This window comes from Equus caballus, chromosome 14 (genome assembly GCF_041296265.1).
Source record: "Equus caballus isolate H_3958 breed thoroughbred chromosome 14, TB-T2T, whole genome shotgun sequence".
NCBI classification, from domain to species: domain Eukaryota; kingdom Metazoa; phylum Chordata; class Mammalia; order Perissodactyla; family Equidae; genus Equus; species Equus caballus.
The window spans coordinates 45,036,925-45,055,496 of record NC_091697.1 but is presented as its reverse complement, the minus strand read 5'-3'; the positions used below and the strand labels follow the sequence as shown (position 1 = coordinate 45,055,496).

The window sequence follows — 18,572 nt, the reverse complement described above, 5'->3', positions numbered from 1 at the left end:
TCAGTAGTTTTACTCTGATGCTTTTTGCTTTTGTAAATATGTCTTATCTTCGGAGGGATTCATGGAAAGGACTCTGACACTTACTCTGGAATACAGGTTTCTGATAAACTTTCAGATCATAAAACTGAACTGGATAAGAAATTACAGAAATCTAATGGAGAAACTGATGACCTCATAAAACTGCTAACAGGAGATTAAGATCAAGAACCGATTATACAGGACTGAATGAACTGAAGAGGATGATTATAATTTTTATGACTTTTATTTGAAGTATTGTTGATTTTTTGATGTTTCGTTTTGTGTTCTCAGATTTAAGGAAATATTTTCCTCTTTTCTCTTATGCTAACTATGACTTATTATAGCAATTTGGTGAAATTATACCTTCATGAGCAGAACTGAAACATTTATCTTTTTCCCCCTACCTGATCCCTCCAGAATTTGGAAACTTAGTGAGTATGGTTATTTTGTGGCAATACAGTTATTTGCATAAGTTCAATAAGAATCTGTTCTCCTTATAACAGGACACATTGGTTATCTTACCAAAGCTTTGTTTAATTTTCTCCTGTTATTCTGCCTCATGTGAAGTTAATTCGTTCTCCAGCCAGAAGAACCCACAGTGGGTAAAGGAAATGTCTTCCTCCCCTACAAATTCTTAAATGCATAGTATTCTGCTAAACTCTGGGAATATAACAATGGATAAAATAGTCATTGTCCCTGCTCTTACTGACTCTTCTCTGTAGTTGGAGAGACATGACATACCACTGCAGTACCTTAAATATAATAGCCACACAACAAATACTTCTTGAATGAACAATAATTTGATATAAGCAGCATTCCCATTGTGTTATTCTTTACTTGAAAATCTCCTATGAATACTCTTTGAGAATTCAAAGAAATGGAAGAAACCATCCTGACTTTATGGAGTTTGCATTTGGGTTTGGGAGCCAGGTGTGTAGAAGGTATTTGCAAAAACAAACAAATAATACAGGAATCCGCAGGATGAACACCAAAGAACAGACATTAAATCTCACAGGCGATGTGAGCAGGAAATAATTACTAGGCTGGAACACTGTGAGAATGCTTTTGAAGTACCTGGGCCTTACCCTGTAAATGTGACTAAAGACTTCTTACCCATCCTTCAGCTAGAGCCCCTTCTTTGGTGATTTCTTGGCTCACTCTCCTCCAACTATATTTCCTTTTTCCATTTTTGATGTTACCATTACACGTTATGTATTCTTCTACGTCATTTGCTGCATTGAAATGAAATTGTCTGCTGATAGGCAAAACTCTGCCACTAGAGTATGGACCTCTTGAAGACTGAGATTGTGTCTTAATTATCTTCTGCCCTCATGGCCTAACAGAATCTAAACACACATACAAGTCATTTAATAAGTAAGTGTTGAACTAATGTTGAAGGTTACCCTAGAAAACTCACCATGAAACCACCACAGTGCATCACTGAACCCAGCTGTTTATTCAATATCCTGATAAAATAATCTCTCCCTCCCTCCATAATGGTTTCCTAAACAGTGGTCCCGGGTAAAGAACAAGCTTTAGTTGCTAAAAGGACTAAGAGTGTGATTTTTTTTTTTACTTGATTTCCCCACAGGCAAGAAATTGATATCAGAGTCTGTGATAAGGCAAGGTCTCCAGAATTACGGTAGGTCTAAGAAAAAATAATAGCTAGTAGTATTTCCTTCTTACCATTTGTCATGTACCATGCATGCAAAAACTTTTCGTGCATAAATTACTTAATTTGTAGAGCAATTCTAAGAAGTATATACTATTATTACCTCTATTTTTAGATGAGGAGAATGAGGCTTAGAGAAGAGATTTACCCAAAGTCACAATACCAGGAAGTGATCTAGTCAGGGTTTTACTTAAGGGAATCAGACTCCAGAACCCACCCTCTTAACCAGTACACCAGCCAAGTCAGCGGCCAAGCATGAGAATGGGGAAAATTTGTTGTAGCTGCATCTGGTGCATAATTCTACTCTGAGTGGGAAACATTTCCAAAGTGTCAAATAAATATTAGATGCAGCAACCACCAACTTTTTGGTGGGCTATTTCTCTTCTCAGTCTTTCTCTTCCTTCTCCAATATCCTTAGGGCTTTGGACTCTCATCTCAGAAGGGGTGGAGACTTTTCTGAGGTTTTCCTATATTGACCAGCAGCCAAGATTTCTCCTTAGGAAAAATGTGGTCACCTCAGGCTAGAGAAGCTTACTGTGAATGATTTGGGGTCAAGCAATAAACAGATGGCACACTCAAATTGTTTACTGTGAGGAGAACTGAATTAGGGGATTGTTTACTAAGGTGCGGCATAGTGTACAGAAATCACAGGGAACATTCCAATAATCTGGAGCTAGCGACCATTACCAGCCCGAGGCCCAAATAGGAAACAGGAGGGAACCCAGAAAGAGGGAGGCCTATGTAGAGAGGATGGCCTGACAGAACCTGGCATGCTGAGGTTTGTGGAGACCCTACAGAGAGAGAGCCTCCCTCCTTGATCCTCTGCCTGTACTCCCCACTGGACAAATTAAGCACTAGCTACAGGGCAAAGGGGCAAAGGATCCCTTTGGTGGAGTCCATACCGCTAGTGTCCTAGGGCACAAAGCAAGTGAAGAAGGGAGGAGTGGACTGAGGATATCCAATGCAGCCCCTGAAGCTGCTTGGATTTTTCCACTTACCCTGGAGGTAGTCTTCAACTAAAGGTCATTTGGTTACAGAATCAGAGTATTAGAATTTTTTTTTTTTTTTTTGAGGAAGATTAGCCCTGAGCTAGCACCCACCACCATCCTCCTCTTGTTTGCTGAGGAAGATTGACCCTGAGTTAACATCTGTGTCCATCTCCCTCCACTTTATATGTGGGATGCCTGCCACAGCATGGCTTGATAAGTGATGTGTAGGTCTGCGCTGGGAATCCGAAATGGTGAACCCAGGGCCGCCAAAGCAGAGCATGTGAACTTAACCACCACACAACCGGGCTGGCCCTGGTATTTTGAATTTCTAGAAGGGATTTCAGAGAACCCTGAGGCATCCAGACTATGAATGCAGAAATCCTCTTTACAACATCCCTGACAGCTTCTGCTTGGACACCTCTAGCAATAGAGAACTCATTAACTTGACATGGACACAACTGAAAGCTTCTAATGGTTGGAAAGTTCTTCCTTATGTTGAATCCCAATCTCTCCCTTTAGCTTGTACCCATGGGTTCTAGTTCTGTCTTGCAGTGCCTACACAGGCCAAGTCTGTTTCTTCTTCCCAGTGACAAACTATCATAGATTTTTAGATGACTTTCAAGGCTCATTCTCAGTCTTGTCTTTTCCAAGTTAAACATTCTTGGAAATATTCCCATCATCTAAGCACAACATGTGACAATACTTACCACTTTGAGCTCTTGACCTTTCTAAAAGTTACTTATAGAACAATGGAAAGTGTATTAGACTTGGAGCAAAAGGATGAGTTGATGACTGCTGTGCCATAGGACCTAGGATCAGTTATTTCAGCTCTCTGAGTCACAGTCCTTATCAACTTGAAAAAATGGAAATGGAAGTGACCTCACTTGACAGAACTGAAGTGAGGGTCATGTCAGAATATATGTGAGAGGAAACATGGCCTGGTGGCAAGGGCACAGACATTCATATTAAAGACTGCAGGCCTCAAATCTAGTCTCATTTTTTCATCATAAGCCAGTCACTTGTCATCTCAGAGTTGTTAATACATTTTTTAAATCGAAGTAATATCCAGGCCCATGCATAATATTTGGGGGCTCAGGGCAAAAACTAAAATGGAAGCCCATGTACTGTATGTCTATGATTTATTTAGTCCAGCTACTCAAAATTTATAGCTAATTCACTTTTAAATAAAATTATATCCTCCCACTTTGGCAAATATAGCTTCATTGCAACATGAAAGTCCAGATTGAAATTTAAAATTCTCAGACTCCTCAGAGTTCCTTGCTAGAATGTAGTCACATGCGAGAGGTTGGTGCCAGGGAAGTGCTCCCTCTCCTGGCCTGCAGTCTCTCCTCTCTCCACCCCCAGTTCTGGCATGCCTCATGAAGAGCTTTGTGCACATGGACCTGCCTCCCAAAGCTTGTATGTCCAAACATCACTTAAGCCCGGTCAAACAGTCACCCCTAGGTCACATCTTCAGATGAAGGGTGTGCCAACCAGCAACACAGGCTGCCTTGAAGGAATGGACCTGAGGAAGAAGTTTACATAGGCCCTGTAAGTGGGATCAGGTCTGCTTGGAAAGGCAATTCAGAGCTTCAGTGTTCCATGGTATAGTCTAGAAGGAGATTATAAATTGTTCAGGACAGAGATTTTTCACCTACAAGCTCCTAGCACTATGGGGAGAGGCATGGCTAGAGAAAAGCCAGAAAGAAGCCCTCTAAAACTTGGGGGTCCAGGGCAAAGGAGACTGCTTTTGCAAATATTTAAAGATGGTACCAGTGATACCTACTTTTCAAAACTATTATAAGGATTAACAGACAACATATGAAAGGGATGTGCCCAGAACATGTAACAATGTTAAATTATATAAATGTTGTTGCTGCTGTTATTATTATTATTATTATTAGAATATGCTTGGAAAACCATTAAGTGCTACAGGAACATGGGTAGTATTTGGTAATGCTGACTCCTTTGAGCCTTATAAGACCTTTTCATTGATTACTATATCAAGGAGAGTCCACATTTGTCATGAATGTGAGTTTGAAGAAGCTCTTCTGGGCTTATGTGTTTTAAAATCAAGACCAGCCATATTGGGGGTATCCCTGAGGGGTCTGAGGTCTTATATCACTATTTCTACTTTCTGGCTCCAAGTCTTTTTTTGCTAAATGAAGCCTTCTCACAGCTCAGCAAATGTTTCCACCATGCTTTTACCATCTCAGATCACTAATAGATGATTTAACAATCAAAATGAATTGTCTTGCTTGAATATAATGCAAGTACAGGTGACTCAGCAGACACCACTACATCACTTGTCTTGACTCCACCTCACTGCCCTTGGTCATCTCAACCCCAAGAGAACAGCACTTGCCTCTTGTCCCTTTGTCCTTGCTTTTGCCTTCCTCTTCAGGGTATATCTCCCTTTCACTGTTGCCCTTACCTGTGCCCCAGGCAACAACAGCCCCATGACCATCTTCGGCCCAGAGAATTCTGAGATACTGTCACCTCACAGATGGGCGGATATACTTTTCACCTGGAAGATGGTTGTGACAATGCCTTTTTAGGACTATCAAGAAATCGTAGAATCACAGAATCTCAGAGCTTGCAAAAGACAGAATCTTTTTCTTCAATTTTTCCATTCAGAGAAGAATCTTATCCATATCCCTGAGAGATTGTCATTCAACTTTTGCTTCTGTCTGGATAGCTCTGAAGATAGGGAAACTGGGACTCAAAAAGGCAGCCTGTTTCATTGTTAGGCACCTTGAGTTTTCAGAAAATTGTTTTCTCACCATCTTTTAACCAACGTTTATCAGTGTATCATGTACCCAGCACTGGGCTGGGGCCCAAGATGCAATGATGAGTAAGATCATCCTTATCCTCAATGAACTCTTTATGTTGAACCAAAATGCCGATTAATAGAGTGGTTAAGTTAGTGAGTTCTGGAGTCAAATTTCCCAGGCTTGAATTCCGCCAAAAATACAAAATTTCAGCTGTAAGATGGATAAAGCGTGAGGAGCTAATAATGTAAAACACAGCGACTACAGTTGATCACACTGCGTTGTATAATTGAAATTAGCTAAGAGAGAAGAACTTAAATGTTCTCATACACACACAAAAAATAGATAAATATGTGAGGTGATGGGTATGTTAACTAACTAGATGGGAGGAATCCTTTCCCAATGTATACGTATATCAAATCATCACAAAGTACATTTTAAATATCTTACCATTTGATTTGTCAATTATACCTCAATAAAGCTGAAAAAAAATTTATTATCTGTGTGTTCTTGAAGAAATTCCCCCACTATTTTTTTACCTCAGTTTTCTCACCTGTGGAGTGGAGATACTAATAGTACTAACTGACAGAGTTTTCATGAGGAATAATGTAAATGTTCGCTATTATTAGTCCTATTCTCTGTCTGGAGACATAGAAAACAAGTTTCTTCTTCTACTGCTTGAAAGCCCTAAGGAACTTAAGGACACTCATGTCTTCCTGAATCTTCAATTTTCCGTAGCAAATCATCCCAGTTCTTTTATCCATTCATGGGATTTGGTATCCAGATCCTTTACCACCCTGGTCTCCCTACAGAGTCCCACTTCAAGTGTGATATCTAGAACTTAACATAGTAGCCCCAACTCTGGTCTGACTAGAGGATCTTTTCCTAAGTGTTCTGTACCTTATGCCTTAAAATCTAATAAAAAGGACCCTTGGGGTCTTTTAGGGTGGCTGTTTGTTTCAAAGGTGGAAAACTGAAGCCCTGAAATAAAGCAGGACTTTCTTGTCCCATGAAGTACTACCAGCAGAGACGGAAGAAGAACTCGGGTCTCTTGACTCAGTTTTGCTTTTTATTCCACTGCTTTTGTCAAAGAAAAACCAGACCTAGAAAGTGGTTAAAGTGGTAAAAACAGATTTTGTTCAGGAATATTGCAATAGGGGAAAAGAGACCTCAGTATAGAAATGGACTCAATTTTGAAGGCACCATGGGCAAGTGGGACTTTATAGCCAAGGACGAGGGCAGGGGGCAGTGGATGAAAAATTCCTTAGAGGAAACATCACGGGTAAGGGGGATTCTGGCTAAACTGATCTAACAGGATTCTTGCGGAAGGCAGGCCAAGGTGATCAGACATCACCTGGGGCATGGTGGAGGATAAGGAACCTGATCAGATATTTAAGGTGATCAGATATCACAGAGGCACAGGGGATTCTGATCAAACTGATTTGGCAGGGTCCTTGCCAAAACTAGATTTTACAAGGAATTACACAGACAGACCTAAAAGAAAGTTCACGAGCCTGACTAAAGTTTAGTCACAAATCTTTGTCACTCTATGGAAAGAATTGTCTGTTCTAAGACTGTCCATCTTTCTTATTCAGACTCTAGCACTGAGAAGAATCTGGTGTCCCTGGGAAATCTGAGAACTGGTGGTACTTTTTCAATAAGACTTCCTTCCTTAAGAGTTGGGCCTAATTTTCTCATGTCTTTGTTTTGGTAACAATATGTTCTAAGCCCCACGCACCTGGTCGTAACACAACCTACAGTATAGAGTTACTGATTTTTTATGATCTCCAGGCCCCCTCCCTGTTATGCAAGCTAGATATTATCATAGAAGTCACACATAATGGACTTGAGTTTCCATGTATGCCTCCTGGTTATTTCTTTACGTTTTATGTTAAATATGAGATAGTAGATGCTATGATTACAGAATTAGGACTAGGGATAGTAATAATAAAGGATAAAGAGATTGTCTAACAGAATAATTGCCTTTAAGGAGTATGGGAGGAAAGGACCCCAAAAATTAGCCCTTTAGTATAAAATTGTGGTCTCTTAACCCATTGGTTCCCAGCTAAAAAGGTGAATTAGACTCTACTATGCAATTTAAGTGTGTGTGTATGTGTGTGTGTGTTTTATATGTCTGAGTCACACTCTGGATCAGAATCTTTGGGTTGAGGGGAGCAGGTGTTGAAGGCAGACAAGTAAATTTTGAAAAAGTTCCCCAGAATTACTCATTCCCAATTCATCTTTTTCACATTTGTTTCTTCTTGCTAGTTAAAAAAAAATAGAATGCATTTCTACAGAACTGAATAATAACTTAACAATAAAAAAAAAAACAATGTTAAATCATGCCATCATGCTACACTTTGACAGCCTGTTAAGAATGAAATATTTTCCCTTCAATGTCTTCTTGGTCTTTGGTGACGTGCTGACTTCGCCCTTGGTGTCACATGTAAACAGACCAGTTGCAAAGTGACTTCATAATGGGGTCTGAAGTTCTCACAATGGGGCCATAGGCCTCAGTTCATCAAGAGAATGAGCCTTTGAGGATTTGCTAGGAAACTCTTGACTGAAGGGAGGCCGGTGGATGAATCACTTTGTTTCTTATGGAAAAGATGAAAACTTTCTTTGTGGTTATCTTGGCTACTGACTATTTCTTACGTAAGAATTTGTCAAAGAACCTTGGGGAGGGAGTAAACATTTGATCTTCCAAGGGAAGGAATAAGCCAACAATAACTGTTTTCTAGTTGTAGAGATTTTTGAAAGTTTGAAGTTTCTTTTGGAGATAAAGCAATCATTACCCTAACTAAAATGAATGTCTAAAACTAAAATGAATGGTTGAATACGTTTTTTTAATATTCTAAGAACTCTGCCATAGACGAGTTCTGACTTGAGATTTTGTAAGGGATGATCTATGAAGGGTGTAACCAATATTTGACAAATAATTTGGCCTTTAGAATTGATAACCAATTCCGTTTCATCTCCCTCTTCTTCCTAATACTTTCCCCCACACACTGGTATTCTTTATGTGTGCACACACACAAATTCCTTCTATACAAAGCAGTGTCAGCTTCTGACACGGCTTACTATTAGAGCACAACCCAATCTTATCAAATCTCAAGAGAGGGCTCAGCTCTTCCTGATTAACTCCAGCAAAATGATACCAACAAGAGAAGCCCATGATGTAAAACTAAATCTGCTGGCAGGATGGCACAAGTAGACGGGAGGCCGGGAGGAGGCTCAGTTGCAGCAGCTGAAAGAAGTCAAGGCTGTGAAGTAGAACATAAAATATGAAGGTAATAGGAATCAGTAACAGTTTGGGTAAGCAATTGTTGACACAGAGATCAAATAAAGGAAGAGGCTTCCTTGGAAACAGAGTTTGGAAAAAGAGTATATCTAAGACAGACAATAATCAAAAATGAAGGCAGGTTCTGTCAGCAGGTAGCCAAGATGACTATCGTGAGCTAGACATTTCTCTAAAATGGTTCTACACAAAGTCTAAGCAGCCCAGCAGTGGATGACATGCTGAGCTCCAGAGGATGAAGCTTGAGTTCAAATCTCTCTTGCCTAAGGTCAGCATGAAACCTAGGAATGGTCTAAGGTTGAATTCTCAGGTGGGACATTGTGTCCTAGGTATGAGGAGAGGAAGGAAATAGTATTTGAGAATCAGGCATGGCAAGACAAACCTTGTGTGAAAGAGCCACATGTTTTTCGATGACTTTCATGGTTATCAGTTTATATGTGATTACTTAATTGGGTAATTAACTGTTCATATTTCAACACTACATTGTTTGATCCTTTTTTCTAAACATTTTTGTTTCAGATATTTCTGGTAACAATCCATATGCGGTAAGTTTTCTACTTTTTGCATAAGAAAACTTTTCCAATATGAGGTTTACAGTATTTCTATTAGGTTGAACCATATTAAACCCTATGAAACCTCTAATCTTCGACCATAATTGCGAAATGGCAATTCACATGGTCCAATCTAAACCACTTTGTCAAAATAGATCCTGGGGAAAGCCAAGACTCATTCCTGTCTCTTACTGCTCCTTCATCTCCTTATATACTGCCATCAATTAAACCTCCTAATTTTCGTTTTTTAATTTTTTTTCCTCCCTCTAAATTCATTGTGTTGCCTCCATTCAAGCCCTTCTTACTTCTTGCCCATATTATTGCAAAATCCATCTAATGGTCTCCTTGCATTGAGTCTGACCCAAGGATTGGCAAATTGTGGCCACCTATTTTTGAAAAACAGAGTTTTGGTGGAACACAGTCATGTTCATTTGTTTATATATTGTCTGGCTGCTTTCTGGCTATAACAACAGAGTTGAGTAGTTGCAACAGAGACTATATGGCTTACAAATTATGAACTATTTACTACCTGCTTCTTCATAGGAAAAATTTGTTAAAAATTTGCACTAATCTTCTCCACAACCATAAAATGCAATCTGATTGAGACATGTTCCTCCATAAAACAGTGACTACTGGTACCTTCAGGATAAACTTTTTTGCATGCCTTACAACACCCTCCTTATCCCAGCCTCTTTCTGTCTCTAAAAGAAGAACTCCTCTTTTCTCACCTTAGGTCCTAGTTAACTTAAATTATTTTGGGGTACATGCTATTCTAGTTTTGTCTTTGTGCATATAATTCCCTCTAATTAAATTATCCTTCTTTCCATACTCATATCCAATTTTGGAAGTTATTTTCATCTTTTGAGAGCTCACTAAAGAAATAATTCTTTGGTAAAACCTTCCCAAACAAACTGTGTAGGCTTAATCACTAAAAGAGGAGATAAAAGACATAGTCTTTCTAAAAGAGTGATTGGGGTACCTTCTAATAGTATTAGTAATTATTCTAGTTAATATGCCAATACATGTCTTTTATTGCAATAATCATAGCTTTTCTTTAATGTGTGTTAGAAAAAAATAATTACAACTTCAAATCCAAGATATCATGGATATCCATGCTTAGGACAATCTAAGGTGAGTAGTTAAGTTTAAAAAGGCAGCCAATTGAACAAAAAATATTTTTAAAGAAAAACGCCACATGAATTTGGAAGGAAACATGAACCAACAGGAAACATTGCTGTAAGTAATAGGAACCATTAAAGTAGGGCTCTAGCCTGATAACCTGGATGTAGGGTTATACTGTGATCTGAACCAATGGAGTAGGAAATTGTGACATTTCATTCTTAATCTGCTCATTACACGATAGATGTTCATGAATTTGCCAAGCCCTCCTTCTGCCTGTAGGCAAATTACTCTGTCACTCAAGGTCCTGAAAGTCCAGTTTACTCCAAGTCTGGTAGTATTGAAGAAAGAAAGATGAAATGGGGAGATTTGGGGAAAATCTGAACCTGGTAGCTTCTTCCCTCACTGTTCCAGCCTCCTAATCCCCAGAGGTCTGACCTATAGTCAGTACCAGAGTGGGACCACACAGGTTGTCCTGATCCAGGAACCACTGTTAAAGGGGGGATTTGATGAACTAAAATTATGCCAGAGCTCCCTGGACAGTGGTTGTCATCATTCTCATACAGTAGTTATAGACATTTCTGCTACTTCCCAGAATGGTCTCTTTCTCTTCTAACAAGTGACAGGTATATATTCCACTGTCAAGGATCCAGGCTACACAGTCTCAGCTGCCTTTCAAAGTGGAAATCCCAAAGACTCTGGCTGCTGAATTTAAGACAAGAAGTTTTGATGTTTAAAGTTTAAAATAAGATATATTTTATAATTATCTCCTCTCTGCATAAAATAAAACATCCAAGCGTTTATATTAGAAACCATTAAGAGATCATTACAGGATAGAGAGTTTGACCTGTGAGTTTTGTTTTAGGACATTACATGCGGTTATTATCGAAGGAAGTCTGCACAGGAGAACCGAATATGCTCCCTAACAGTCTACCCATTATGTGCCTCTAATAATGTTACATACTCTAATGCCTGCATGTTCTGCTTCGCTAACATGTAAGTGAAAACACCAAACCCAAAACAGAACCCTCTTTTGAGAATCTAATGTGTAGCTGACTGATAACACTTCTACATATTTTGGAAAATCTGTGTGAACTCTTCAAGACGTGATTCTCTAAACTAAAAACAATGTCTCTGGAGTTTCAGTTCCACTGGCTGAACCCAAGGAGGGTGAGGGTCACAAGGGAGTCATCGAGATTCTGTCTCCTCCTTCCAGCTCCAGCGGAGAAGGCTCCCTTTATCTGTTTTGAACATTAGGTTCAATATGAGATGTTATGTAAGAAAAGGTTCTGTTCCTAAAATCTTTGAAAATTACAGCTGTAAGAAAAATCATCCTTTTCAGGACAAAACTAAAGCAACAATTCTCAGCACTCAGTCAGAAGACCTTGGGTTGAGTCCTGCCCCCATGATTTAGTGCTAATGGGAAGTCTCGTAACTCCCCCAAACCTCAGGTTCTTATCCACAAATCTGAGATTATATTTCCTGCTTCACTTGCTAAAGATGCTCTGACCACACTGACTCTTCTTTCCTGACATTTTCAAATATACAAAGCTCTTTCCTACTTCAAGAACTTTGGACAAACTGTCCTCTACAAAATGTTTTCCCCATTCTTTTCACAGGGCTAGCTCTTCTTCATCATTCAAGTTTCAGCCTAAATATTTCTTCCTTACAGATGCTTCTCCTGACCTACCGAAATCTACCTAAAATAGATTTATCTCTGATATTTTTCCATGTTAATACGCTTCCATTTCCTTCATAATTCTTATCATAATTCCCAGATATTTTGCTCTGTCTTTATTTTTGGCCCATCACCAAACCTAAGCTCCATGAAGTCAGAATGTAGGTTTGTGACTTATTCCTAGCACTTAACGTAGTGACTGGCACCAAGTAAGCAGCATAAGTATTTGTTGAATGAGTACATAAATGAGTTCTTGGGGGGAGTGAATTGATACTGGTATCAAAAACATTTTTAAACTTAAAGCATCCTTTATAGGTAATTTTTTAAAAACCATTACTTGTTGTATTGGCTCAATCTCTCAGAGTTGAGTGCTTGGTTAAGAGTGAAGGCTCGGATCTGATAGACTTGGAATGGAATTTCAGCTCTTCTGTTTAACTACATGACCTAGGACAGATAACTTCAGTAATTACCTGAGAGGTTGGCTGTGAGAATTGAAGAAGATAATACATAAAGGGGGCTTAGCACAATGCCTGTCACATAGTAGGTCCTTAGTATAAAATAGCCATAAATGCCCTTTTGAGTTGCTTTCAACTAGAGGACCGACCCTCTCCATTTGCCTGCAACTGAAGGTTCTCCTGGGATGTGAGACTTTGAGTGCTAAAAAAGGACAATCTCAGACAAACCAAAATAGTTGGTCACCCTACCATCAACATGCCTTCATATCTGGCCCATAGTTCTCTTTCCATATTTACCAACTCTTTCTTTCACTTAGACCTTATAACCTATGCCATAATTATCCTCAACTAGTACAATAATATCTTCCAGATCATCTCAAAGCCTCATCTCCTGGGCCTCAAATGTAGTGTCATGGTAATTCTATGGCACACTGAGGTTCCTTAAAGGGAAAAGAAACTGTACAGATGAGTGCTATTCCTCTCAAAATTATTATTAGCTCTCCACTTCCATCCTTTCTTCAAACTTACTGTCTATCCTCTTCCCTAGGATCCCAAGCTTTCAGGGAAATGAAAAATAACTTCTCAATGTTAAGAATTTATCCTTAAGGTTTTAAATTAAAAGCAGAGCAAATGATAAACTCATTCTTTAAAGTATACAATCCAGCGGTCTTTAGTACATTCACAGAGGTGTGCAACCATCACCACTACCTAATTTTAGAATAATTTTCATTAAAAATAAACCTGTATCCATTCTACCATCCCCCTAGTATCTGGAAACCACTAGTCTACTTTCTGTCTTTATGGATTTGCCTACTCTAGACAATCGATATAAATGGAATCATTCAACATGTGTTCTTTTGCTTCTGGCTTCTTTCACTCAGCATAAGGTTATCAAGGTTCATCCTTATTGTAGAATGTATTAATTCCTCATGCCTTTTTATGGCTGTGTAATATTCCATTGTACAGCTATTCTACATTGCTTTTATCTAGTTGTCCATTAATAGACATTGAGTTGTTTATACTTTTTGGCTTTTATGAATAATATTGCTATGACCATACATGAACAATGTTTTGTTTGGACATATCTTTTTATTTCTCTTGGACATATGCCTGAGAGTGTTGTTTCTGGATCATATAATAACTCTATGTTTAACATTTTGAGGGATTGCCAAACTGTTTTCCAAAGCAGCTGTAACAATTTACAATCCCATCAGCAACGTATGAGGTTCCAATTTCTCCACATCCTCACCAACACTTGTTATTGTCCATCTTTCTTATGATAACCATCCTAATGGGTGTGAAGTGGTATCTCTTGCTCATGATTTGCATTTCTCTAATAACAAATTATGTTTAATATCTTTTCATGGACTGATTAGCTATTTGTACATCTTCTTTGGATAAATGTCTATTCAAATCTTTTGCTCACTTTTTAATCAGATTATTTGCCTTTTTATTGTTGAGTTGTAAGAGTTCTTTATATACTCTGGACACAAGTTTCTTATCAGATATTGACTTGCAAATATTTTCTCCCATTCTGTGGGTCGTCTTTTCACTTTATTGATGATATCCTAAGAAGCACAAAAAAATTAATTTTAATGAAGTCCAATTTATCTATTGTTCATTGTGCTTTTGTTGTCATATCTAAGACACCATTGTTTAACCCAAGGTCACAGAGATTCACTCCTATGTTTTCTTCCACGAGTTTTATAATTTTAGCTCTTACACTTATGTCTTTGATCAATTTTGAGTTAATTTTTGTACATGGTATGAGGTGAGAGATCTAACTTCATTGTTTTGTATGTAGATATCCAATTGTCCTAGCACCATTTGTTGAAAACTATTCTTTATCCGTTGAATTATCTTAGCACTCTTATTGAAAATCAATTGGTGATAAATATAAAGGTTTAGTTTTGGACTCTAAATTCTGCTCCATTGCTCTATATGCATATCTTTCTTCCAGTACCACACTATCTTGATTACTGTAGATTTGCAGTAAGTTTTGAAATTAGGAAGGGTGGATTCTTCAACTTTGTTCTTTTTCAAATTGTTTTGGCTATTCTTGGTCCTATCCTTAGAAAGTATTAAAGGTATTGTCATAGAATAATGTACAGATTTGTCCATCATAATAGTTCTAAGAGTAACATACTAGGAAAAAATTAAATGTTCTAATAATGGATGATTGGTTTCAATAATGTATAATATATCTATAATTACTACTGCCTGGGAAACAGTTAGGGAAAGTAACCATGTCACTGTTTATGGTAATACTACACATATCAATGCTCCAAAGCCCTCTGACTTTACAGGCAAGAAATTTAGTATTTTCCAAGGCTTCCACGTCCCAATAGTTTTCAGCATTGCCAAAGACAATAGCAGGACTAGAGGGAAGTGCAGCATTCTCACATAAAATCTGCTCCTTTTCCCATTGTAGTACTGCCACTTAAATATCCTTGTCCATGCCTCTCGCTGATGTTTTGTACACCTATGTCCTACTGTAAATCTTCTTTCTGTCCCAGGCCAGTCGAGAAATCCATTCTGCTTCTCATGCTCAGCCATTTCAGAGAGAGTTCACACATGAGAATTATCTGAGCCCCCAACTTTCACATTTATCTTTTTTAGTCTGCAGTTGCTTCCTTCTCAGACTATCAAGGCATTCCAAATGTGCGGCAGGGCATGCTCATGACAAGATGACAGGGCCAAGCACATCTTTACACTAACAGCCCATGTCCTCCCTCCATCCTTCAGGCTTCAATTCAGGTTCTGCCTGGTACTTTGTTTCTGCATCCTGGGGCAGTCAGAGGTTGATCTTCTTGAGCACACCAAAAACCTCCAACTGAACGTTTTGCTTGAAGGCTCACCCTTTCAAAGTCACATATGATTAAAAAAAGAGATCCTACTAGACATTACATATTAAGTTTTCTAAGCATAATCATGACACCATGCTAAGTTAAAAAAAGGAAAGTATAAGGTTATAAAATGATGTATGCAGTATGATCAGACTTTTGAAAAATATATTTATTATATATACACAGAAATGTAAAATATTAAGGAGACTACATGATGAGGATATTTTGAAAACTTATAAATACATCTGACTTTAATTTAGTGCTCATTATATGCCAGGCACTGTGCTTGATGCTAATAGAAATGACCTCATTCAATATTAAAAACAATCCTGTGAAGTTGGTATTGGTATTAACTGCCATTTTATTGAAAATGAAATTGAAGCTCAGAGAAATTTAGGGACTTATCCAAGATATCATAGCTCATGAAGGAGAAACCAAGAAACAAGTGCAGGAATCTGACATCCAGAACCCTCAAGCTTAACTTCGCATTATCTTATCTCATGATTAGAATCTCATGTTTGGCTAGAGTTTTTAGGATTTTTCAAAACAATTTCTCATATTTATCCCTTTGTCCCATGAATGTTTAATGAACATTTTGTAAGTTGCAGACACTGTGCTGGGTTCAAGGAAAGCAAAGAAAAATAAATGAGAGCGAGAGAAAGAGAATAAGATACTATTACTCTCAGCCTATTCCTATAAATAATATGTGACCATAAGCCTGTTATAGCTCAGAAAGTTCTGTCTCAAACAGGGCACCTATGAGACCCATACCAATACTGCATGGAAGAGAGGACTGAGATTATTTCCTATTTACACATAAAAAGAAAAGACTCCAAAGTTAATTGCTTTCCTAATGTCCTATAGGAAGTATTTACAGAACATGAATAATGTTTTTATTATTTCAAAGTAGCTCTTATGTGGCTATTGTTAAATTTTTTAAAAACTGGACCACTTTTCCATGAAAAATGTAATAGCAAAAGTCCATTGACTGTAAGTTAGCACAAAATGTAGTAACTGGCTTGCAGTTATTATTACCTTTCTGCTGCAGAAGACAAATATTTTCACTTATGTTTTCCATACTACATATATTTATCTTACTCTTGACCATCATGCTCTTTGCCCCCAACAATAAAAACGCCTCCTGGCTGCAGTTCATAGAGCACTTTCACAGTGAGCCTCCAACAGCCCATCTCAGTAGGTACCATAATGGTCATTTTACAGGTAAGGCAATTCTGGTTCTGAAAAGTTAAAAGATTTTCCCAGGATTCCTCAGCAAGTCATTGTTTCCCCCTCCCTCTACTTCTTAACATACATATTTACACATTCGCTAAAAGCTTTAATAATTTTTGACGATGATTACAAAATAGAGGGGTCCCCAGGGTGAAGGATTAGGGAGGGGAGAGGCAAAGTTTTGGAGCTATGGTCCATTTGTAAGCTAGGAGTTTACAGATCAAGAGCTCTCTTTCCTTACAATCCCTATTAAAGTACAACCAGGCTAGGAGGAAGAAAGGTTATATTTCATACAAATGGTCTCTAAATATTTATATCAATTTCTCTTAGAGCTATGCACCTCTCTCTTAAAATTCGATACGATGGAAAATGCGGAAAGGCCAAAAGTCCTGAACAGAATTTGATTTTCCTTCCTTCATCATAAGTGAACTCATTTGAATTAAGCATCATCCTTCCTTCAAAAAGCAAAATTCATTATATTACCTTATTTTTTAAAGATCAATAAATTTTATTCTACAGAAAACTCTTCTTTAACTCAAGACATATTTAATGACATGCGCCAGAGTTGTGTTTGGTTCTAGAAATGCAGAGTGAGTAGGAAGTGACCCCTGACTTTGTGCAACTCACTGTCTGATAGGCTAATTGGACAACTCTTTCATTTATTCAGTAAATATTCTTTAAGGACTTACAAGACTGAGAGACTTGGATAGACTCTGTGTCCTCAGTAGTAATCAAAACAGGTCTGTGCCGGGCTGGCCCCGTGGCGGAGCGGTTAAGTTCGCGCCCTCCGCTGCAGGCGGCCCAGTGTTTCGTTGGTTCGAATCCTGGGCGCGGACATGACACTGCTCATCAAACCACGCTGAGGCAGCGTCCCACATGCCACAACTAGAAGGACCCACATCGAAGAATATACAACTATGTACCGGGGGGCTTTGGGGAGAAAAAGGAAAAAATAAAATCTTTAAAAAAAAAAAAAAAAAAAACAGGTCTGTGCCCTTGTGCAGTTTACAATCCAGCGAGGGAACAAGAAAACATATGATTATTAAAAAATGTGATAAAATGTGAGAAAGAGAAAAACAATCCTTGACATCCAGGAGCCAGCCTCGGCACTGTTACAGGTGGCCTCCTACTCACAGCCAGGCCTTGATGTTCTCCTGTTTAACGAAGACAACTTCACATTAACATCTGAACACTAACATCCAACAAAGCCACTCTATAAACATGATGAATCAAGACAAAGACAATACCACTCCAGAATCATCTCTGAACACATGGCAAAGTGTCAATATTATTCAAACTACAAAATGTCAAACATATCCTTTCTATGCTAATGTGAGTGACCGCTGCTTCTTTCTCAGTTACAACTTTAGCATTTGGCTATTTTTCCCTCCTCCTAAATAAGACTTTTTAAGATACCAAATCACAGAATTACTACCACTTCCTGAGGGCATGCAATCCAGAGCAAAGCCAGTCTTCCTTAAATTTTCCCCAAATTAACCTAACAATCTTACATCCTACAATGAATCCTTTCTAATGTCCTTTTACTGAGATGCCCTATGACTTCTGATGTGTGTTCTCCCTCATGGCAATGAATAATAAACCCAACTTGTTCAACTAAAGTGCTCTTAGTGGTCTTTGGCTGGAGGGAATGGACAAATGCCAAACTTAAAAGTAGGAACAGTATCAGGCCTGTTGTTCAAATCTTCTTTTCTCCTTCCTCTCTTCAGAGTCATTGACAGGGGCATGAAGAATATGAAAATAGGTGATACTTAACTCTTAAGGAGTAGGCAATATTTTATTCATTTATTTATTTATTCATTGGCTCATATGCTACCTCCAAAAATAATTTAAAATTGCCATCATTATTCAGTGGCTTCAGAGGTACAGTGTGAAGGGCACCTCTCTGAGAATTGTCATATAAAGAAAATACTCTGGTCAGAGAAAC

General features: G+C 38.3%; 1 protein-coding gene across 2 annotated transcripts; it reads left to right on the top strand.

Annotated features, from left to right (window-relative positions):
• Window positions 1–312: 312 nt before the first annotated feature.
• Window positions 313–17,757, top strand: LOC102149397 (uncharacterized). 2 transcript variants are annotated; one of them, XM_070233053.1, is made up of 5 exons: window positions 313–449; window positions 1,610–1,660; window positions 9,268–9,293; window positions 11,284–11,414; window positions 16,958–17,757. In XM_070233053.1, the coding sequence occupies exons 1-5, from the start codon at window positions 386–388 to the stop codon at window positions 17,049–17,051; spliced, it is 366 nt and encodes a 121-aa protein (XP_070089154.1). In that variant the 5' UTR covers window positions 313–385; the 3' UTR covers window positions 17,052–17,757. The 2 variants fall into 2 exon arrangements, 1 of the variants encoding a protein (XP_070089154.1); XR_011425045.1 differs by lacking the exons at window positions 313–449; window positions 1,610–1,660 and adding an exon at window positions 7,958–8,105 and having other exon boundaries at window positions 16,958–17,282.
• Window positions 17,758–18,572: the final 815 nt, after the last annotated feature.

Coding starts and splice junctions, on each gene's coding strand:
- LOC102149397 (XM_070233053.1), top strand. CDS start 386: ATGAGCAGAACTGAAACATTTATCTTTTTCCCCCTACCTGATCCCTCC. Junction 9,294..11,283: donor CTGGTAACAATCCATATGCG/GTAAGTTTTCTA, acceptor GTTTTGTTTTAG/GACATTACATGCGGTTATTA. Junction 11,415..16,957: donor ATGTTCTGCTTCGCTAACAT/GTAAGTGAAAAC, acceptor AATTTCTCTTAG/AGCTATGCACCTCTCTCTTA.